At 39.1% G+C, this 22,460-nt stretch overlaps 1 protein-coding gene across 25 annotated transcripts in view; it reads right to left on the bottom strand.

Moving 5' to 3' along the window:
• ERC1 (ELKS/RAB6-interacting/CAST family member 1) overlaps positions 1-22,460 on the bottom strand; it is a 161,255-nt gene that overhangs the window by 92,206 nt on the left and 46,589 nt on the right. For 14 of the 25 annotated variants that reach the window (XR_014538671.1, XR_014538672.1, XM_083572258.1 and 11 more), the window contains 4 exons: positions 20,768-20,905; positions 19,071-19,211; positions 17,025-17,165; positions 11,341-11,534 (listed from right to left, as the gene is read on the bottom strand). Coding sequence is in view for 23 of the 25 variants with exons in the window: in XM_083572258.1 (XP_083428384.1) it covers positions 11,341-11,534; positions 17,025-17,165; positions 19,071-19,211; positions 20,768-20,905 (614 nt within the window). In the remaining 2 variants the exon portion in view is untranslated. Of the gene's footprint in view, positions 1-11,340; positions 11,535-14,407; positions 14,444-17,024; positions 17,166-19,070; positions 19,212-20,767; positions 20,906-22,460 lie in introns of all 25 variants that reach the window. The other 11 variants (XM_083572250.1, XM_083572240.1, XM_083572255.1 and 8 more) reach the window with 1 other exon arrangement.

Genomic DNA, 22,460 nt, shown 5'->3' with positions numbered 1-22,460 from the left:
TCAAAAGCCAGGTTAATGATGACTTGAAGAAGACTTAAACATCTCTTTGTAATGGTGTTTGGGTGAGCTTTGTAAGTTGACTGTTTCATTTTAAACTACTGCTGAACTGCTTGGAAAGTTTAGAAAGATAGAAATAAAATTCATATTGTCCCAAGATGAGTGTTCTAAAATGTTTGGGATATAGGGGTGGAATTTGAGGTTGTCCTATGCTACTAACCTTTTGGCTGGAATTTGAAGACTGCATAAGCATGCATCTAAGTATGTCCTATATCTGGCTGATTCATGCAATATTTGGAAGGCCACCCAATACAGACATATAAGGCAATTAATATCATGCTATTAGCTGATTGAAGAGAAACGCAGTTATGGTACTCTATATATCCACAACCCCTGCTTTTGGTCTTGCTTGTATGTTTAATTTGTTATTATTTCCAGAGGGGGCTCAGTCAACCCCTACCATTACATATTTTAAAAATAGTTTGAGGCAGAGTGAGGAAATAGAGGATATATAAGAGAAGGTATGGGGTATATACAATAATCTTATCATTGATTTGCACTTGAAGACTTTAATAAACTGTTGGCAACATGGGCATGTACTGAAACAAATTGACATATCTATGTTCTTAGAGTTGCCATATTTAAATGTAGTTGTGGAAATGCCTCCAAGTGTGAATCTGGGGCCTGTTTCAGACATTTAGGGGGAAGTCTTTGGATGGGAGGAGGAATGAGGGCTCATTTCCCTTCTCCTAAAGAAACATGGGACAGTATTCACTCAGGGTGAGCCCACTGAAATTAATGAACATGACTAAGGTCAGTCCATTAATTTCAATAGGCTTACTACCACCCATGGGATGCAGGCATCACAAAGAAGTTCATAAACATGGCCATCTGATTTGTCCAAGTCTTCTCCCTAAATAATAGGATGGTGGGGTATGATGATATATTGATGTAATGGCAGAATGACAAAGAGGTCATACTACACTCACTGGTCTTGTTACCAATATGGTGGAGGGGAGAACTGTGAAGGCTCTTTTGCCCCTGAGCTTTTGAGCAGTTACATACCTACATACGTACGTACATACATACATACATCAAAGAGACTTTGCTGAAATATTTTGAATTATTACTTTCCAAGTGTTTAGTATGCTAGGTGACATGTGCCTGACTAGCTTGAGTTGAGGAATCAGTCATGGCAAGATCCATACCTCCTGGAAAATGTGCAGAAAATTTGGGGCCAATTTCCAATTTAATGACCCACTTCTTACAACTCAGTTTTAAGAGCTGGTAGAAGACTTATGAAGCAGCTGAATTTGAGGATAGCACAGAACCAGAATATTCAAACCTTGTGAAAAATTTGTGCATATGTGCATTTGCACATGTGTGCAAGACTGCTTACTTGGCCAGTTAGCTACAAGACAATTATTTCATTATAAACTCAGCATGGTGAGTTTATTAGTGTTACACTGAGACCATTTCTGCAATATGAACTAAAAATCAAAATATTTAAGAGGACTTTGGCTTTCAAATGCTGATTATCAGTAGGCCAGTACAGTAGCTGTCCTTAAGATATAAGAAGTTACTTTAATTCTGCTATATGCATTTCAGAGTTAGAAACTGCAACTATTTGTACTTAGAAAAACCAGCTGAACATTTTTTCTCTGGAGAATAGAGATGACTTTTTAAATTAGAGCCTTTACACCATTTCCTTTTTTATAAAACTCCTTGACAATTATGCCATTTCATTGCAAACTTCTGGCACATGCCTTTAGGGCGAACATATGTTCAGTATAGCTCATGTCTAGCTGGTGAAATGCGATAAGATCTCTTTCCTGCTGGCTTCTTACCCAACTAGAAATTAAAGCACTGTTTTGCTTGGATTTTTTTTTTAATTATCCTTTATGGTCTTTTGCTACAAACTATTTCAGACCTGACTGGAAACATACCTGGCTAGAAGAACACTGGGATTTGCCAGCCCTGTCTTCCATGTTTCACCATCTTCCCCCATATGGCATTAATAAAGCCACATGCTAAATTTTCTGGGGTTCTATGGCACACTCAGGATATGAATTACTGTAACAATGTGTTTTTAATTTTTCTCCCACTAGAGGCGATGAAATCAGGTAGTGTTACTGTTATTCTTGCTTCCCAAGTTTATCCTCCTCTATATATGGGTAAGTGGAGTTATTACCAGTGGGGATGCTGATCAATAGCTCAACACAGGCTTTTGTTGTAAGTTTGGTTATACAAATATTTTTGGAACTTTAATAACTTCCTTTTGATTATTCTTGCAACTTCCCAAAAAGAAACATGTGTAACTTTGGCATAACAAACAGAGTGCTCTTTCTGACAACAGCACAGCACACCATAATATCCTAAATTAGAAATACATCCCGCATACTCAAAATTTTGCAAGTGTTCAAACATACATAAAACAAGTACCCACAAGTTCAAAACTAGCCTCTAAATGGTATACTTCCCCCTCAAAGCAGCCCTCTATATTTGCATAAGCATTGAAAACAATGTCCCATACAATCCTTATTTGAAAAATATGTGTACTGATCAGCTAATTTATTACTCTCATACAATGAGATTATTTTGCAAACAGCCACAACCCGTAAGTATAGGGCAGATTTAAATCTTCGCATCGAAGTCATAAAACACACACACACACAATGATTAAGACGCACGCCCAAAACTCCTGGGTCTTCTAATAGTAGGCCTTTCAATTCAACTGATTTTCCAATTACAAAGAGAAGTACCACTCAGGACTCTCTTATTTTCAGGTACTGGTTCAAAGTGATAAAATTGACTAAAGTTTTAATGTCAGGTCAAAATGTCTGCTCGTGCACACAGATAAATCAATAAGGTGTAGAACAAGTGAATTCTTGAAAGATGCGGCAACACGCAGACAGTACGGATTCAAGATGGCCCATAGCCACTGTTGATACAATGTACTCACGCCTCATTGGCCTCTCCCTCACCAGGCAGAAGATGGAGAATCTGAACTTGGATGAGGTGACACAGAGGCCACAATGCAGATACTCAGCGCAGGACTAGAGGAAGCCAGCCAATGTGCTGACTGTCCCACTCTCCCCTGCTCATCATTTTGATAAGAATTTGCTAATGTCTGAACAAACAACAGTAACTACTGCCAGCACATCCAAGTTTTGTGCTATAAACTACTCTGTAGTCCAGCTCTCCTATATAGAGTGATCCCGTCTTCTAGAGAAGAAAATTGAGTTTCAGTGTTTCACCACCTCAGCTGTAGATGTACCTCTCTAATAAAATCCTTAAATTAATATATACTGACCTTGAAGTGAGGCTGAACCAAGCAGCAAATCCAGGGTAGGAAATGTGAAAGAGAAAGTTAGAGAAAAGGTTAATGAGGATACACTCCAAAGTTAAGACATCAAGAAAAGTGACAAAGGAGCAGCACAGCATCAGAAAGCAAGACAAGAAAGAAAGGCAAGGCTTTTTCAACCAAAATCCTCCATTCTGGTAAACTTCCCGGCAACAAAAAGAATTAATTATATTTTTTTATTTATTTAATTTCTATGCTGCCCTATACCCAAAGGTCTCAGGGCGGTTCAAACCACCCAATTAGATTACACCATTCAACACATAAGGAGTGCTCCAGAAAATGCCTTCTTTTTGATTATTTTGTTTCCTTTCTTGGAGCAATAGTGTAAAGAAAACTCCAAAGTTTGCATGGATCAAACTGGAAAGCAACTGTCTACCGCTTGAGAGAATATTTTATGGAACATAGATGTTAGCAAGATGACAGTTCTGGGAAATCAGACAACTTTCTTCAGGCTGCCTCCCTCTCAGATTTAAAATTTATTCCAAGAAAATATCTTAATTTATCTCAACAAGAAGGCCAAAATTAAGCGAATCAATATACCACAAGCTTTCATGTGCTGCTCATAAAACTTTAAGAAAATCCAGGAACTACTTATCATTTTGTATGAACTCTTTAAACACCTAAGAACATTTTCAAGCTTGCTGTCAAGTCAGCTATATTTTAAGTCTATATAATGAGGTGCAATCTAAAAAACAATAATGAACACGCTACTTCTAGTCAGTTCCCTCCAACACTATGGACTGGTAGGCATGCTAAAGACTACCTGTTGGAGGTTACTGCATAGCCATGGGCCTCAGGAGTTCATTACTGCCTTTTTTGCTTTAATTATAACACCCTGTTTTCAGAGTTATCTATGGTCAATTTCACTGATAAATATGAGACTGACAGACAAAATCAAAGAAGCATTATTCTTCATCTTCTTGATTTAGCAAGTTGCAAAGAAAGTTTTGTGTTGTTTTTACAAGCTAAAATTATGGCTATTTAGGACAATCATTCAACCCAGATCATGCTCTTCCTCATCAGGAACAATATACTGTTCCTCCTCTCCAAGACAATCATGCATGTGAGAAACAGATCACTAAATAACATATAAATGTTCAAGAAACAGTCGTGGTAACCTATGAACTGGCTCTATCTTAAACGTACTCTAGGAATGCAGTACAAATATTTGGATCCAGAAGTGACCACCAGAATTTTGACTTACTAGCAAAAATATGTCTTGAGTAAAAGTTAAATTCTTATTTGCTCAGTTTTACTCAAGAGCTTCCTGCTACATATAACTGTAAGCCAGTTTAAGGCTACTTAAAAAAGGTTATATCCAAAACCATCAGGTTGATTTGGGTGTAATGCACATTTTTTTCAAATCGATGCACTGCCTCGTTTCAAAGTCATTTCAATAGATTAAATATACCAACTATACAAATTGCTAAAAACTGAAGACTGCCACTTCAAAAGAAATGTGATTAGAAACATAGTGGATCTGATACTTGACAGACCACCACTAATGATGCCAGTCAATTCAGCTAAAAAGTTACCTGCTGCTCTGAAAGTTAACTTTCAACTGCAAGTTGTCATCTTTAGATACATTTACAACAAGAAAACAGATTTTAAAACAGCTGTGTTTCAAAAAAAGTTAGCAGCTTAGAACCTACTGATTTTGGGTCAGTATTACACTGCAGCTACTTACTATTTACTCTAATATCTCAGAGGGATTGGGGTAGGGAAAGTATAGAAGTCAGGAAAGGACAATGAAACGTCTACTTCAGATTATTTATGACCAAATTTATTTTTCCACTGTAGAAATGTCCTTTTTTCATTTGCCAACATCAAGGACAGGGCCAGAAATGACTGATGAGATGTGCTTTATTCAGTTAAATGTCAAAGACCTCAGAGAGAAAAAATAAACATTACCTAGTTTGTTTTCTACAAGACTTTGTATTGATACCAATTTAATACCGGGCAACAAAAATATAGCAGGCACTGGAAGCTTGTGACCTGGCAGTTCATCAACTAGCCAAAAACCGTGCTGGTTGCTTTATACATTTAGAACATGCCTAGAATTGCAGAGCAGCTTGGAAACACTCTGTTTAAATGTACAACATCCTTTAAAAAACCTACATCAGTGAAATTGACTTAAATACAAAACAGCAAGCAACTTTGCCAAACAAAGCAGGCCTGAGCAAGCAAGATCAGTTAGAATGAGGCAACTCAAATTACAAAATAATGCAACCATTATTGCAAGCAACGTTTTTCTCCAAGCACACATGCTACCCGCATTCCTTACAACATTGAGAAGCAGCCTCCAAACTTTAAGTGTATACCTTTGATACAATGTGTTACAAAATTGAAGGAAAATGGTACATAGGGTGAAGTGATGCATTTCTAAATAAAGTTTGAGCAAAGTTCAATAATTTCAGGTCATTTCACTACTTCAATATGAGCTAAGCATATGGCTTAAAGATGACACAATCCTCAAACTAGCATTTTTAAAATTCTGTTTATTTTGGGAAAGTCTTCCCTCCAGTCCCCTCCCTGGCTATTTAAGTCAGTGTGCTTAAGACAAGCAGTCTTCACTGGATTCCCTGAACAGAACATCACTGGAGCTGCAATTGCAGTTTGTCACAGTTACATGGGGAGAGTCAGTATTGGGTCCATCTCAAGTGGCGGATGAGGGTTGGATTCTTAGACCAGTTGGGCAGGAGTTTGGGTATCCCCCAAGGGAGCCTGGGGGGTGCTTCCTGTCCAAATACCCAAAAGGGGCAGAAAGGCCTTAGTATCCTTACTAGTGATCGGGGGACGGAGGGTCTCTGGATATGAAGCATGTGAATAGGTGACCCGCAACAGTGGCCAAACCCTACTTCTTATCCATAAACCAGCAGGCAGGCTGGTGGATTACAAGATACATACACAATGCCTATGCCCAAACCTGCATAAATCTGTAATCAATAAAGTTGTGGCCTTATCTGATCCCAGCACTGGTGCCTTGTGTCTTATTTTATATCTTAACTGCCTGTTCACCCTCCACCCCTCATGGCTTCACTTGCCCCCTGGCCCGCAACTAGTTATAAACAGCTTATTAAGGAAAGGTGAATGATGGGCACCCTGAAGAGAATGAAAAGTACGCTCATACAGGTTTATGTGCCTGCATTTGTGCAGGGATCAGTATCAAAGGCCCTGTTCTCTGAGCTGCCAGCAAGAGCTGTTGGGTTAACAGGGCTCGCTCAGTGGTGACCCCATACCCCATGAAGAGACACAGGGTATTATCACAACTATGTGCTTTTCTTTTAATTAGAATAAAACCCTACAAAATATATTTTTTATTTTAGTTCCTGTTCAGTCGGATTGTGCTGTACTAGAAAAAATATATATAAATGGAGCTGTAAACCATATTATGGGGGCAGTGTGCCTTCAAAGACAAATTAAATAAATATTTAAATAAATAAGCAAGATGTTTCAGTTTCAGTTTCAGTTTTCTCATTCTAATTTAAAAACACACAAAACAGGTTTTATATAGGTTTGAAAGCACAACTGAGCCACACAGCTTGAAACTGAAATGGTCTGAAAGTAATGGAGTTATAGTGCGGGAATTCACAGAAATACAACCACCAAAAGAAGAGGAGGTCAAAACACAAGTCATTCAAAAATGCTGATAATATGATACCAGCAGAACTAGTGCTCTAAGTTGTATTCCAGGGTCTAAAAATGTTGCATAAATCCAATTAATGTGACACATTGGCAGACATACACACACTGACTACAGCAAACCCCAGCAGAAATTGCAGCCAGTTAGCAGAAAGCAGCATTCCGCCAGCAAGAAACAATAGCCTTGTAAGAAACTCACTTTCCTAAAAAGTCCCATACAAAACCCCCTACAGGCTGGGGTGGAGAGACAGACACCTGGTAGGGGGAGCATATTCTGTGCGAAGCGTGCCTTCTGAGAAAAGGCATGGCCAAAAAACCACAGGCACAAAACAACCCAAGGGAACCAGGAAAGACAGAGAGGGAGAACACAAAAGAAACATCAATGAAACATTAGATGACTGTGGGATGACAATACATAAATAGAGCAAGTAATTAGTAAAAGGAACTAGAGAGCCAGACATTTGATACGTGAACAGAACTGCGTAAAAACAAAGCCATTCACAAATTGGGTGCGTTCTTCATTTGATTTTCAACTTAATCTATTGAAGTGTTTTCACCTGTTCAAAAAGAGCTAAGAACCAGCCTCTGATGATGCAATCCTAAACACATTGAACAGGGAGTAGCCCCATTGAACATAGTGGAACACTTGCAGGATTGCAGGCACTTTGGGGGCCCTGAAGTTCTTAAGGAGGGGGCCAGGCTCCCTCAATATTGAGTGCATTGCACGATGTGGTGTATAACAATAAATGATAAATGATAAATAATAAATAATAAATAATCAACTTTTATTATTTATACCCCGCCCATATGGCTGGGCTTCCCCAGCCACTCTGGGTGGCTTCCAACAGAATATTAAAATACTATGATTCATCAAAAATTAAAAGCTTCCTTAAACAGGGCTGCCTTCAGATGTCTTCTAAAAGTCTGATAGTTGTTTATTTCTTTGACATCTGATGAGAGGGTGTTCCACAGGGCAGGCGCCACTACCGAGAAGGCCCTCTGCCTGGTTCCCTGTAACTTCACTTCTCGCAGGGAGGGAACCACCAGAAGGCCCTCGGCGCTGGACCTCAGTGTCCAGGCAGAATGTTGGGGGTGGAGACGCTCCTTCAGGTATACTGGGCCGAGGCCGTTTAGGGTTTTAAAGGTCAGCACCAACACTTGCAATTGTGCTCAGAAACATACTGGGAGCCAGTGGTCTTTCAAGACCGGTGTTACGTGGTCTTGGCAGCCGCTCCCAGTCACCAGTCTAGCTGCTGCATTCTGTATTAGTTGTAGTTTCCGAAGTCACCTTCAGTTGTGCCCGGAAGTGTACTGGGAGCCAATGTAGGTCTCTCATCACTCTTTCAATGTAGTGCTTCCACCACTCTTTTGCCATATACTGTATTTTCTTTTATTTCTAGGAAGCAGCTATGGAAGAACTCATTGATAACATCATCAACTCATTTCTTCTTTTTCTCTCATTTATGGAGTGGCACCCTGATATAGAGGCAGTCGCTAGTCTGGTTCCAGCTTGAAAAGCTATTTTTATCAGCCAACTTCCCTATGATAAGGTACTAGGTGTATACCGTATTTTTCACCCTATAGGACGCACCGTCCCATAAGGCGCGCCTAGTTTTTTTGGAGGGGAAATAAAGGGGGAAAAATTATTTCTCCCCCAGGCACGGGGCTGGGGAAGCCCGAGCTTCCCCCGACCCCATCCCCCAGAACAGGCAACTCTCCGCAAGCCGCAGGAGCCCAGCGCCGGGCTCTCGTGCCTTGTGGAGAGCCGCGCGAAGTCTGGGCGCGCTGAGCTCAGCGCGCCCAGGCTTCAGCATGCAGGCAACTCTCCGCAAGCCGCAGGAGCCCGGCGCGGGCTCCCATGGCTTGCGGAGAGCTGCGTGAAGCCTGGAGAGCGAGAGGGGTCGGTGCGCAAAGCCTGCATTCGCCCCATAGGACGCACACACATTTCCCCTTCATTTTTGGAGGGGAAAAAGCGGGCGGGCTCCCATGGCTTGCGGAGAGCCGCGCGAAGCCTGGAGAGCGAGAGGGGTCGGTGCGCACCGACCCCTCTCGCTCTCCAGGCTTCAGCGAAAGCCTGCATTCGCCCCATAGGACGCATACACATTTCCCCTTCATTTCTGGAGGGGAAAAAGTGCGTCCTATAGGGCGAAAAATATACAAAAATTACAAGCTGCAAGGGAAGCTAATGCTAAAAATGTGGTGTGTCTCAGCCAGTTAGTTAATCTAGTGGTGTCTCCTGTACAAATTAAAAACATATGTTTTAGAATAATCAACTATGCTTTAAAAAAGTGATTTTTCTTGTTATCTCTTACAGATTGGAAGAATGTGGTAACAAAGGAAGATCTCCAATACTGTACAAGTTTCCTCCAATTTGAAATAGAACTATATTATCTTCAGTTTCAACTGGAGAGTAATAAACTCTATTGAGAATTCATCCTTCAAGACTTTATGTTACACTCAGAAAAATGAACAATCCATTTACAATTATAGTACAGCAGAAATTCTGAGAGAAGACTAACAAAGCTCTCCATAATGACTGACCTTGGAAGAAGTTGAAAAGAAAGATGGTGGGACTTAGAAACATTTTAAATGTAAAAAGATGACAGGAAAAACTCAAAAGATTATTCCAAGGTTTTAAACCTCTATGATAAGGAAGGTAACAATATTTTCAACAGTAGAGAATTCTGCACAGATTTTAAGGTTGAAGGAACATCCAAACATGCATATTGGTAGGATACAGAGAAATGCAAAACTGGACCAAAATCAAATACTGGTGGATAAAGTTAAATTTGGGAGATATCTATATAAGAATGACAAATTAAATTTCAAGAATATTATGTAAAACTTCTGCAATTCTATTTCAACTGTCCTAACAGACATTTTGGAATTAAAAAATAAAGGAAATGACATATTTTTCCCTTGTGGCCAACAGAACACCATTCATGGAAATGTTCAAAGTTTCATTGAAAAATAATGAATATTGATTTTCAAAGCTCTCTACTGTTTCAATGAAACAGGAATAGATACCATCCAAGGTAACAAACTTGAACTGGTAATCCAACTGAGAGGCTTCATGCAAGTTAATTATCTGTGTGTTCCTAATGAATTGATAATATTGTTTTGGCACCTTTGAATAGATTCTGCATAGCAAAGAAGATAAAAATGTGGAGCAGTAACACCAAGTATTTACAGATGTGCAAATTCTCCCTACAATAAATTCTCTTAATTATATTTTCTGGAGTTCTGAGTAGATTTCTTTATACAAATGCCGCCCATAACTATTAAACACATTCAACATCTAACTCAACATTGAAATATTAAGTCAGATGAACAAATTTTGGGCAATGAGGGAACGCCAAGCAGCTACTGCGTTTCAAGAATTAATATATTCACCAAGGAAAATTCTACTCAGGTGGTGGTCTTAATCTATGTGATTTTCCTGGCACTTGACAGAATGCAGTTGAATCCATATGAAATAATGTTAAGGAAACCCATTCCGGCAAAAGAGGAAAAGTTAATGCACCGCCAAGAAATGAACCTCCATATTATACCTTTCAAGGCAACTGTTGGTCAAACTGTAAATAATAATTATATGTCACTGTTTTAAAACGGACTAAGAGTTTACGACTGCAGTTCAGGAGAAATTTTAAAAGCCTAATAAATGGCTAATAGTTTTGTTCCATTTTCCATCTAAGGTGTTGTTCCCATGACTTCTCCAGTGACCCAACTGCTCGCTGTTTAAATCTAGTGGGGATATTAAGTCCTACCTAATTTCTCTCCACAGAAAAAGATGGGCTTGGGGAAACCACATTACTAAGAAAGCATTACCAAGAAGAGCATTTTTAGCTGTAAGACGCCTTGAGTCTTTGTCAGGGAAAAAGGAGAGGTGAAAATAAATATGTAATAATAATATAAGAAGTGGAAATCCTGTTTCAAAGCTACTAAGTGGCATTCTCCTGTTTAATTTCATATGGCTGCAGAACATGTTCTCATATAGGCAGAATTAGTCCTCCCATCAAGTTGCATATTAAAAATGCTTAGTATTATCTGTGGTACTTGTACTATAGTAAATCATATAAATTTGTCAGGTTCAAGTATGCATGCACAGTACATGAAATGAAAGCCAGCTTCACTGAGCTACCATCGTTTCCTACAATTGCACTTTTGCTCCTACTATTTAAAAGAGATCCCAGAAACATCAGCATACCTTTTGAAATAGGCAGGGGGGTGGAAAGCAAAAACCCTTAACTAACTTTTAGAAACTCCCCCAATGCCGTATTTTGAATGGCAACAAGTTGAAAACCTGATAACGGGCTTCTCTCCCATACCCTTCTCACCTTTCTAGTTCTGCTATCTTCTTGTCTTTATCATTCTTCTCATTCTCCATCTCTTTCAGGATTTCTAGCAGACGGTCCAGTTCAGCTTGAGCCTTACTGGATTCTTCCCGGTAGCGAGCCACATCTCTTTCCAACTGCTGAAATCGGTCACTCATCTCTGGACTGGCCCTAGCCTCCAATGTTGCTTCATGAGCCTGCACAAAAAAGTATCCCAAGAGTTATTCTTTGTATCCATATTCACATTTGTAACAGAAAACATTCTGTTCCCAAGACACGACACAAGAGTCCTGTTATATCAAACCAAAGCTCCATCTAGTCCACCATCTTGTATCCAACTCTGACCAGTCAGCTTGTGAAGAACATGCTAACCCTGGAATCTCTTACCTTATTGCTTCTCTATCTAGTGCCAATGACTGAGAGGTTCTTGCCAGGAACTTTACCAGGGCACATTCCAAGAATCATCTCAAATGCACAGGCTTAATGGGGAGGGACAAGGCATCCTTTCCCACTTCTTGCCTTCTTATTGTTAATCAACATTTCTCTCTATGTGCAATCTACACCTCAGTCAGGCAACTCACTCCACTGAGCCCCAGACCCTTTGCTGTTACTCAAGACCTACCTGATAAAATAAAATAAAAAATCCAGGAAGGCCTCCTGTCCCAATCTGTCACTTCCCAATGATCCTAAGAAATGATGCAGTGGAGCAGGATAGTGGGAGGAGAGCAGAGTTTTGATACTTTTTCACAGCAGGAAAAAGTTGGAAGTGGCACTTGCCAGTGTTGCAAGCTTCAGGCATTAGAGGACAGGTCTATCTTTGGACATGTCTTGGGGAGGCTAGGCCCTGGCAGTGACTGGCCCAAGGTCACCAAGTTACGTTCATCACTGATCACAAATGCGAACCCATATATTTTGCTACTAGCTCATGCATTTATTGACTTCTCTTGGGGTGGGGGACAGTGGCTATGGAATTTATCTGGAGGGCTGTGAAGCTGTACATTTAAAAAAACCCAAAGTAGATTTCACTAGCCTGAAGTCTGTTCACATCTGTTGCAAATTACTTATTACTATTAAAAGGGAAATATAAACTAAATGTGGGTGATTTTCTTTCCATAATCTAAAATTCAATGTATTGTTTTTATCTACACCAGAGTTTCTCTTCTCTTATCCTTTTTAATGTATAAATTTTGCTCTCAATGGAAATTAATATCAACTTGCCCACTTGTGCCTTCCCCTACTTCCCCCTTTGCCGTTCTCACAGCTGTCACACACTGAGTCAACATCTACTTAAGAGTTATCCACGAGGATCCAAAGGTCACATTCTTGGTCAGTTACTGTCAGTTTAGACGCCATGAGCATATATATAAAATTAAGATTTTCTTTCACCCTGGCATACACCACTCTACTATTGTTTACAGTGAACTGCATTTGCCATTTTACTGCCCACTCAATTTGGAGAGGTCCTTCAGGAGCTCTTCACAATCTCTTTTTGTTTTAACAACTGAACAATTCAGTATTGTCAACAAGCTTGGCCACCTCACTGTTCACCCCTAAAGTCTCAGTGATGATTCTTCTGGGCTCCACTTTCTACATCACTCCATTCAGAGAACTGTCCATTTATTCCTACTCTCTTTTATTCTGTTACTTAACCAGTTCCTGATCCACAACAGGACCTCTCATTGTATTCCATGACTGTTACATTTACATAGAAGCCTTGGTTCAGTTACCTTGTTGAATGCTTTTTGAAAGTCCAAGTACATTATGTCAACTGGATCACCTCTATCTATATGCTTACTGACACTCTTAAAGGTAGGTTTATGAAACCAGACTTGCCCTTGCAGAAACCATGCTGCCTACACTTCAGCAAGGCTTGTTCTTCTATATGCTTAGTTATTTTATCTTTAACAATATTTTCCACATGTTTTCCTATCAAAAAAGTTAAACCTATTGTTCTGTAATTTCCAGGATCCTCCTTGAATTCCTTTTTAAAAACTAGTGTCGCATTGGCAACTTTCCAGTCCTCAGGTATGGAGAAGGCTGGTCTGAGGCACAACATATTTTTGTTATAGGATTACCATTCTCACATTTGAGTTGAATTCTCAGGTGGTTGCCCTCCAGACCCAGTAGTGTGTCAGTTTTCTTTTTGTATATTAAGTCTAGAACTTAATCTCTTATCACCACTATCTGCCTCAGTTCCTCAGACTCCCTTCCTGTAAAAGTTAGTTCAGGCACTGGGATCTGCCCTATATCTTACCCTGTGAGGACAGGTAAAAATAATTAATTCAGCTTCTCAGCAATCTCCTTACCCTCCTTTAGCACACATCCAAGAGTCCAACTTCCTCCCTAGATGGTTTCCTGCTACCAATATATTGAAAGAACTTGTTGTTGATGATCTTAGTCTTTTTAGCATTGTGCTGTGCAAATTATTTTTTAGCATCCCTTACTGTCTGCCCACATTTATTTTGCCAAAGTTTGTGTTCCTTTGTTCTCTTCATTAGGGCAAGGTTTCCAATTCTTGAAGGAACTCTTCTTGCCTCTGATAGCTTCTTTAACTCTGCTCATTAAGCATGCCAGCATCCTCATGTTACGTTTCCTGATCTGCAATATACACTCCCAAGGATTTTGGATTTCATAGACACATAGAATTGTAGGGTTGGAAAGGACCCCAAAGGTCATCTATTCCAATACCCTGCAATGCAGGAATCACAGCTGAAGAATCCCTGACAGATCCTCTGTTTAAAAACCTTCAATGAAGTAGAGTCTACCACCTTCAAATTTGTTACAGCACTGCTATACTTGACATATAAAAAATAGGATCTGAGAAATACAGATTAGAAAAGCAACTAAGCAGAGAAGCAGAAAGGTAGCAGAACTATAAGCTGATTAAATAAAAAAACTAAAACAAAGCAACAAGGAAAGTCCACATCCATTGTCTGACCTAGGCATGACAGCCTTGAAATTTTTCACTGTCTCCTGCGAACGGAATACAAAGACACAAGAGACTACACATGCAGAAACGGCACAATCAAATGGGGTTGGCTATGGCCTTCCAGTTTGTCATAACACTTACTGGCTTGGATGGGTGACTCAATAAGACTTCAGGATGCTAAGGAGAAAGACAGGAAAAGAGGGGAAGAATTGGGGAAAGGAACAGTGCAAGAAAGAGAGAAAAATGTAACACAAACAATCTACAGAACGATGTAGAGACATTCATTGTAGGAGAAAAGGAGCTGATTGTAGATTTAGGATTTAATCTGAAGTAGAGATTTTAACCAAATCCAGTCTTTATTTTCCCTTTAATGGATTTTTCTGCTTCAGTCTTTGGATATGTCTCTTTTGGGTAGTGAGCAGAAGTCTGGATAACCATTGGCTGTACAATACATTACATACTTAAACCAATTAACAGCTGGAAAGCTCCTTAGAGAAAAAAGCCTTAAGCTGACTAAGGCAGCACCGAGCTATGATTTTATTGAACATTTAAATAAATATAGGATGAAAGGTTTCACTTCCTGATGGGCTTGTCCCCCCCCCCACTCAATTTAAAAATACCAGCTCTGCTGAATAAGTTCAGCAACCTAAATATGCAAGTGTACTATACCTCAAAAATGCTGTAAAAGATAACTTGATGGATCTACTCAGTATCTGAATGTATGAATATTTCAATGTTGCAACAGCTGTATTTAGAACATATACACATATTAATGTTTAATGTACAGAGCAACAGGGTTCATTGACCAGGCAAACCTAGTGCAGCTATATACTGGGAGCAACACTCTCATGACATACTTCAAATGTGATACTGGAACATGAATCTTCCTACAATGACATTGAACGCAGAAAGTTGTAACATCTTGAGCGAGGTTATTGGTCCATGTATCTCAGTCTACAATGACTGAAAGTAGCTTTCCAGGATTGCAGCCAAACCTGGGAATACTAAGGATTGAATCTAGGAAGTCTTGCATGTGCTCTATCTAGCACTGAGTACATATTCTCTGCACTATAAATATAAAATGTAACCGCTAATCTGTCAATGAAAGGTAACACACATGATCAGTAGCTCTGAATGCTGACTGCACAAAGTTAGTGAGTGAGAAGACCAGGCTAGAAATTTATCCCCAACATGCAAGCTTTATAAATCTGTCCCCCCCCCCCATGTGAAAGCTTACAATGTAATGCAAAAAACAACTACAACCACCCACAATTCTACTGTAAGATGATATGTTGAAACTCTTCATAGTTTATCTGCTGGTGCTTCTCCTTTTTAGAGAGTTTCTTCTTTCCATAACTGCTGCCAGCTTCATTTGCTTTTGTTTGAGTATCTCCAGAAGTTTAGATTCTTGTCTTGACAATTTCATCTGAATGCTTTGTGGCTTACTTTGTGGGAATCACAGCAGGCCAAGAGAAACTCAATCACTATTGCTAATGGCTCCAAGACAATTCCAGCAAATGGCTGAAATCTATCTTACCTCAAACGCTCTCCAAATGGCTAGTGCATAAAGATTTGAGATATACTGGCTGGGCACAGTCAAAGTTTTTGATCCATCGGCAGAGCCAAATCAGTCTCTTTCCTTCTCACAATCACTGTGCCCTGGCGTTTAAAATGGCATTCTACTGGTTGGTGGGAAGTGAGGCAGACTTAGTTGCTGGAAGACTCTGGCAGGTGGAAAGAATCAGGCTGATCTCCGTTCCTCTCTGATGGTAATTAATTATTTAATGTAGCCAAAAGCGGGGGAAAGGTTTGCATTTCAGACCAGGAGTATTTACATGAAGAGCTCCAGCAGGTTATTTGCATCTCTTTTTGTTAAAGCAACTGGAATAGGCCCAGGCATGGGAAATGCTTCAAAAACTAAAAAAACTAAACAGGATTTACAACAGGACTAAGAACTGAAGACAAATCTCAGATGAAACTTATTCCAAGACTTGTGGAACGGAAAACAAATATTTAAAAGCATCTCCACAGTGAGTAGCTGCAAAAATGAATATTAAATATTTTCTATTAATTAAGATTACTCTTCCACTATGCTTCTTCTCCAATTAATGGTTATTTCAACTGCTTTTCTCCTAACTTAATTACAATGTGAATGCATTCCCTTATTCCACAACTCTCATCTCCTTAGTTTAGGAAGTTTAACTGTTTTATTACTTTGATGCCTGTTAAGATGCTCTTTTGCAGTAGAATTTTAGCCCCTCCCCATCTCAACACTTTATGAACTAGCTCTGTTATAAATGCCTTTGCATCCATTCAAATAACTAAAGTTTTCCTAGTTAGTTATTAGAATTTTGCTGACAGAATTTATCAGTCTATTTACTTTCTGTATTGCTTTGCATGATACAAGGAAACAGGGAGAGGAAGATACAAACTTCTGGATATGATGTGTGAGAGAACTGGCATCTCTCTTCATCTCATCAAGGGAAAATGTGTGAGCTATGTCATACTATGCCCAAAAACATGGAAAAAGGACATGAGTCACACATGTATTCTCTATTGTCACTTTCTTGCTGTGTGCAAAAGTGGCTTGAAATGAACCTCAATCACTAATGCAATCATCCTACACACTCTTTTTGAACGACAATGCTTTGTTGATCCCAAAGTAATAATTTATTATCTAAAATTTGCAGGGAATGATAAAAAAGAAGGGTAAGACCAGCAATTTCCATTTGAAAGGATAAAGGTTTCTAGTGTTTACCTTTTTCAGCTGAGAGTCTAGTTTCAGGCATTCTTCCTTTTTCTGTTCCAAGGCAATTTCTAATGTCTTTAACCTAGAGTCTTTCTTCAGTCCTGATGATGCTAAAGATGATGCATGCTCCTTCAAATCCAGTAATGAAGTCTACAACAAAGGTAACACATGCAGCAGCATGAAGAACAAAACTATACTTTTCAGCTCTAGCACCAATATTTTGTTCCCAGTCTATATATCAATTACATTTTGTTTTCTGCTCTGGATCAATACATTTCTTTAGAGGCTTATAAGCATCATATATGAAAACCTCTTTTTTTCAATGGGAGTACTTCTAAATGTGTTAGATGAAATTATGTCTTATTTGAAGAAAAACAATCAGGTACTAACTTCACATTGTCACTCAGTCCCAAAAGGGATAGCTATGCTGAATCAAAAACAACAAGGAGTCTTGGGCCCTTAGAAACCAATGAAGTATAGATATTGATTTTTTTAACACAATTGCCAGAGTTTATTTTTTCCATTTCCATTTTACATAACAAGATTTCATTTCCAGCTGACTGCATTATTTTTTTATTTAATCCATATGCCAAGTGTAAAAGCACATTATGATCTGTTGAACTGGACTCTTATTCCACCCTTTAAGGTGGAATAAGACTCTTCAGCCCTTCCACCCTTTCCCCTTTTCAGTGCTTCTGTTCAGGAGTCCGGCAATTACTATTCCATTCCTCCTCCCCTACAGTCAGTTAGCATTCTGTGCCCACTGAGCATGTGCAGAAATCACTGGCTTGCTTTCATCCCTCCCCTCCATTTGGGTTATTATTTTGGGGGATGGGGAAAGGGACAATGCCCAATCCCAGTTACATTTCATTATTAAATTTTGCCATTAATGTCTATGGGCATAAAACAGAAAGACTACTTTCACACCATCCATTTACTATGGAATAGCTGTGCTTTGTTCACTCACTTATCACAACATTCCCCTCTCATCCCCCACCCAAATTCAGCTTCACTGTTCCCCCACTCATAAAATCTGACTTTTTCTCTCTCTCTCAATTGAATAAAAGTGCAATTGTAGCCCACAGTCACTTCCTAGACTGCTGTAGTCCAGGGATAGGAAACCTGTGGCCCTCCCATCACTCCCAATCATTGGTTTGTAGCTCTGTTCTCCTGTTTCAACTGCTCTATTCTATTCCCCCTCCTATTCAGCTGTCAGTTTTCCCCAATTATTCACCACCACCCCAAATTCTCAGTGTTCCATGCCACTAGATGGGTCTCTTTTGGATGTGTATATTTATATTTATATTTATATATTTATCTGCATGCATATCTATCTATCTATCTTTCTATCTATCTATCTATTTATCTGCATATCTATATACACACATACACACACACTTGTACATATCTCTGAGTTAACCCAAGTTGGAAATGTATCTCCCTCATGCTTGGTTTTCGATTTTGGATTTATAAGTATCAGCATGGGAAGACCAGAAGCAGCATTCAAGTGTCAATGATAAGTAGGGTCCTGCAACAAAATGTTATAGTGCGAAGTGTTTCTCTTCAAAATTCCAGCATGTACACACACACATACCCCAGCAGCAGTCAGTCAGCATGGCAATGATTGCAAATGTGCCCCCACTGAGCATTTGCACTCATCAATCACCTGTGTCAGGTTTTCCCCCTCTGTTCTGTTTCCCAATACCCCAATTTCCCTTTTCTGCTGACGGGCACACTTATGCTCAATCCCAGTTACATTAAATTTTTCAATGTTTTAGTATCCATTGATGTCTATGTCTAGTGATCAATCCAGGCAATAAGATAATGTCAAATGTTGAAAATAAGCCGTAAATTGCAGTTTTCATCAATATCAACAAACACATTCTAGGTATCAGCAATATTAAACTTCATCTGATTTTCCATGCATATTCATTTGAATGTCTGTGTTGTACATTTCAGTTTTTAGTGGATAAAATTGCTGAGAGAATCAAGAAAACTACGCTTCTTAACACGAAGATTCTTTACGTTATATGCCTATAATATATATTGGTTAACCTCTTTCTCAGAAAGATCTCCTTGCAAGGCGCTGACTTTCTCTTTCAGGTCTTTAACATCTTTTTTATAGTTGTCAATCTCCTCCTGTTTTTCTCGCTCATCTCTGTCGCGCTGCTCCTTCAGGCGCTCAATTGTACGTTCCTGACAAAAACAGAGCACTCTGTCAAAGGAAATCCATTTGGCTGGACAAATGCTTAATTCTGAGAAGGTCTATGCATGTTTACTCATCGACATAAGCCACACTGAGTTCAAATGAGTCTTGTTCCCAAGGGTACATAGTGTTGCAGACTTAAATAAATTTCTGTAACCTTTCACTCACATAGTTGTTATACAAATTAAACACATGATAGGTCTTCGCTAAACCGTTTCCCTGGTAGAACAAGATCCACACCAATCACGTCACAAAGACAAGACATTCATAGAAACTGAAGAAGTGAGAGAGCAGAAATGCTGCTTCTGACGTAGTTTTCACAAGCATGCAGTATAAAGCTAAACAGATCCCTTGTCATCACTGTCTCCCTCCCAATAGAACTTATGCAGAGCACCAAATAAATAAGTTTGTGCAATTGCTGCACCAGGATGACACTAGTGCCAGGGTAGCCAACACAGTATCCTCCAGATATTGTTGGACTCCAGCCCTCATCAGCCCCAGACAGGGTAGCTAATTGTCAGGGATAATGAGAGCTACAGACCAGCAACATCTGAAGGGACCCCATCGGCTGCACTAATCTATATGGGCTGTTAATCAGAAATAAAATAGACCAGAATCAAAAATGCAACCTACAAATATGGAAAGACATTAGAGGCAAGACATTTTGAAACACAGAATCTCTGATTAAATTCAGAAGCAAACTTATAAATTCATTTTGGGGTGACTACCAATGCTGAAATCCTGTGATCTGTGGTGTCCTCCTAGGTGGCAAGGATAATTTTACTATGCCCAGGAGATGCTCGCAAACACAAGTTACTCAACACACAGCAAAATTCACTTCACCACCCAGCACTCTAAGTGACTATGAGGTAACCGTTGCCATACAGTGATTAAAAATATAAAGCTGTCATGCTGTATTATTTACAATAAACAAATGCAGCACTGGACCAAGCTTACAGTTTAATTCTAAACTACAGCCAGAAACTAACCACTCTCAATTCCAACCTGATGATTGCCACCTGCCCAGATTTTAACTTGTCTGAATTAATTTTAAGATGTATTTTAATTAACTGATGTCTGTTTTTATGCATATTGTGTTTTTATGATGTTAGCTGCTCTGAGCCCAGCCTCAGCTGGGGAGGGCGGGATACAAATAAAAAATTAATTATTATTATTATTATTAGGAATCTCAAAAATGACACAGAAACAGCATCTCTCAGATGAGCTGCACAACTATCATAGCGTCACAGGTTAGAAGTCATTTCCAGCTTCCTTATCTAATTCATATATTTCTCAAGCCGTATATCCAAGCTCAGAGTTGAACAGTTTTCAGAAGATTTTAAGTCAGCATGTGCTTGATTAATACACATACCAAATGCAATCGGAAGTGTTTTAAACTGCAGCACCTGATTAAGCTAAACTGATAGCACCCAATGAAAATGGGATCTTCCTGCCTGAGATAGGACAAACTCTTCACAAGGAGAATACATTGTTGTGGCTTGGGGGGGGCAGGGTTTAGGCAAGGTCGTCTTTCTTTCATATTCACCTTCTCCGCAAGTGCTTCCTCCAGTGTGGTCAAGGCAGTATCGGTGTTGGTGGTATCAGCCTGCAGGGATTTTACCCTTTCTTTCAAACTGCTCATCTGTTTCTCCTTGTCTCTTAACTGTTCCTGAAGATTCTCAATCTTAAATAAAGCAAGATCAATTAAAGAATCAGATTAACATGAAACAGATGGGCAACATGTTTTTAGAAAGATTGCACAGCATTCTATTCCTTACTAGAGATGCCCAGTCAATATGCCAAATTGGAAAATTGACTGGGAAAATTCAGAACCAGCAGGACCAGAATTTCTTGAAAGACTGGAATAAATTTATGTTGTACTTGAAAGACAACTGTAAACAACTGACATCGCTAATAGGGCTACAAGAAGTTTTGTAAATTGTTTATTCAAGATCATGATTTAATAGTAATATTAATAAGAATAAAATGCATATTAGAGATTAAGTTGGAAAATCATTACCTGAGGATGAGGGAAGTTCCAGGCTTACATAGCCATATATATATATATATATATATATATATATATATATATATATATATATAAATTGATGTTAAGATGGAAGCCCAGTCAGCTGAGCTGTGCCTTCCCACCTAATTCACTGAGACTACCTCTTTCTTCCATGGATGCTTCTAAATCTCTGTGCTGCTCCCAGTTCTCCAGTTCCCCATCATTTTTTATGCTACCCTGCATTATTGAATGATTCTCTTGAGATATGTGTGGAAGGCAATGTACCATTCAGAAGAACACAGAAAATGACATCCAGTAAATTTTAAAACAATTCAAAGTAGGCACCCCTAGCAGAAATCTGTACATACAGTATTGTAAGGAAATATGCTAATAAAATTGCATTTACCCTTCTAATCTATACTACGAATAATTTCCATTCTTCCACATCTCTGCATCAAGTGTTCAAAAGTTTATATGAATATCTGCTCTGGTTGCAGCACACACATCAATTGCAAACTCATCAAGTATCATCCTTGCAGCTTCAAGAGCACCTGAACAGTATTTCAGTAAACACAGTGTGTTATGTAAGTGTGGCAGTTAAGCCTGATAAAATACTGCAGTATTTTATTTATTAATTAAAATGGGTTAATAGTTAACCATCTTGTAGCTAATTTGTAGCTACATGCACATGTTACTAAGTTACAGTGAATTCAACAAGATTTACTTTAGGCTGTACATCTTTAATCAGATGGCCTACATTACAGATATTGCCAAGGGAGAATAAAAATTAATTTGAAGTGTCTTTGGAGCCAGATAGAAAGGGAATGATCCTGGCATCTGCAGCAGCAAGTCAGTCAAGCAGGAAGCTGTACAACTTTAACACAGGTTCTCAAAGAGGCTTTAATTCAAACATTCAATTACATTTTCCAAGTCAGTAACTTGTTACAAAGTCAAGAAATACACTGTAACATGAAACCTCAGGGGAACCCTTGAGAGGATGGCTTTTATGCTAATTTCATGCAAGGAATGTCCAGCCAGCTACTATTGTCCCATTTAATTTATCTTATACAGGAAATTAAGCTGAAAAACACATAAGTGTTTATGTGTGCTGGGAGAGAGGGTGGGTGAGGGGGGAGACATCAATCCTAGTATAACAAGCACTGAACCTTTAAAAGCACATATATTACACTGTCCACCGAATTACAAATATTAAAGACCATTCCGAGCTCTT

The sequence above is a fragment of the Podarcis filfolensis genome (genome assembly GCF_964270895.1).
Source record: "Podarcis filfolensis genome assembly, chromosome: 10".
In the NCBI taxonomy this organism is placed as follows: Eukaryota; Metazoa; Chordata; class Lepidosauria; order Squamata; family Lacertidae; genus Podarcis; species Podarcis filfolensis.
Note: the sequence above shows the minus strand (reverse complement) of the source record. Positions and strands in the feature narration are given on the sequence as shown.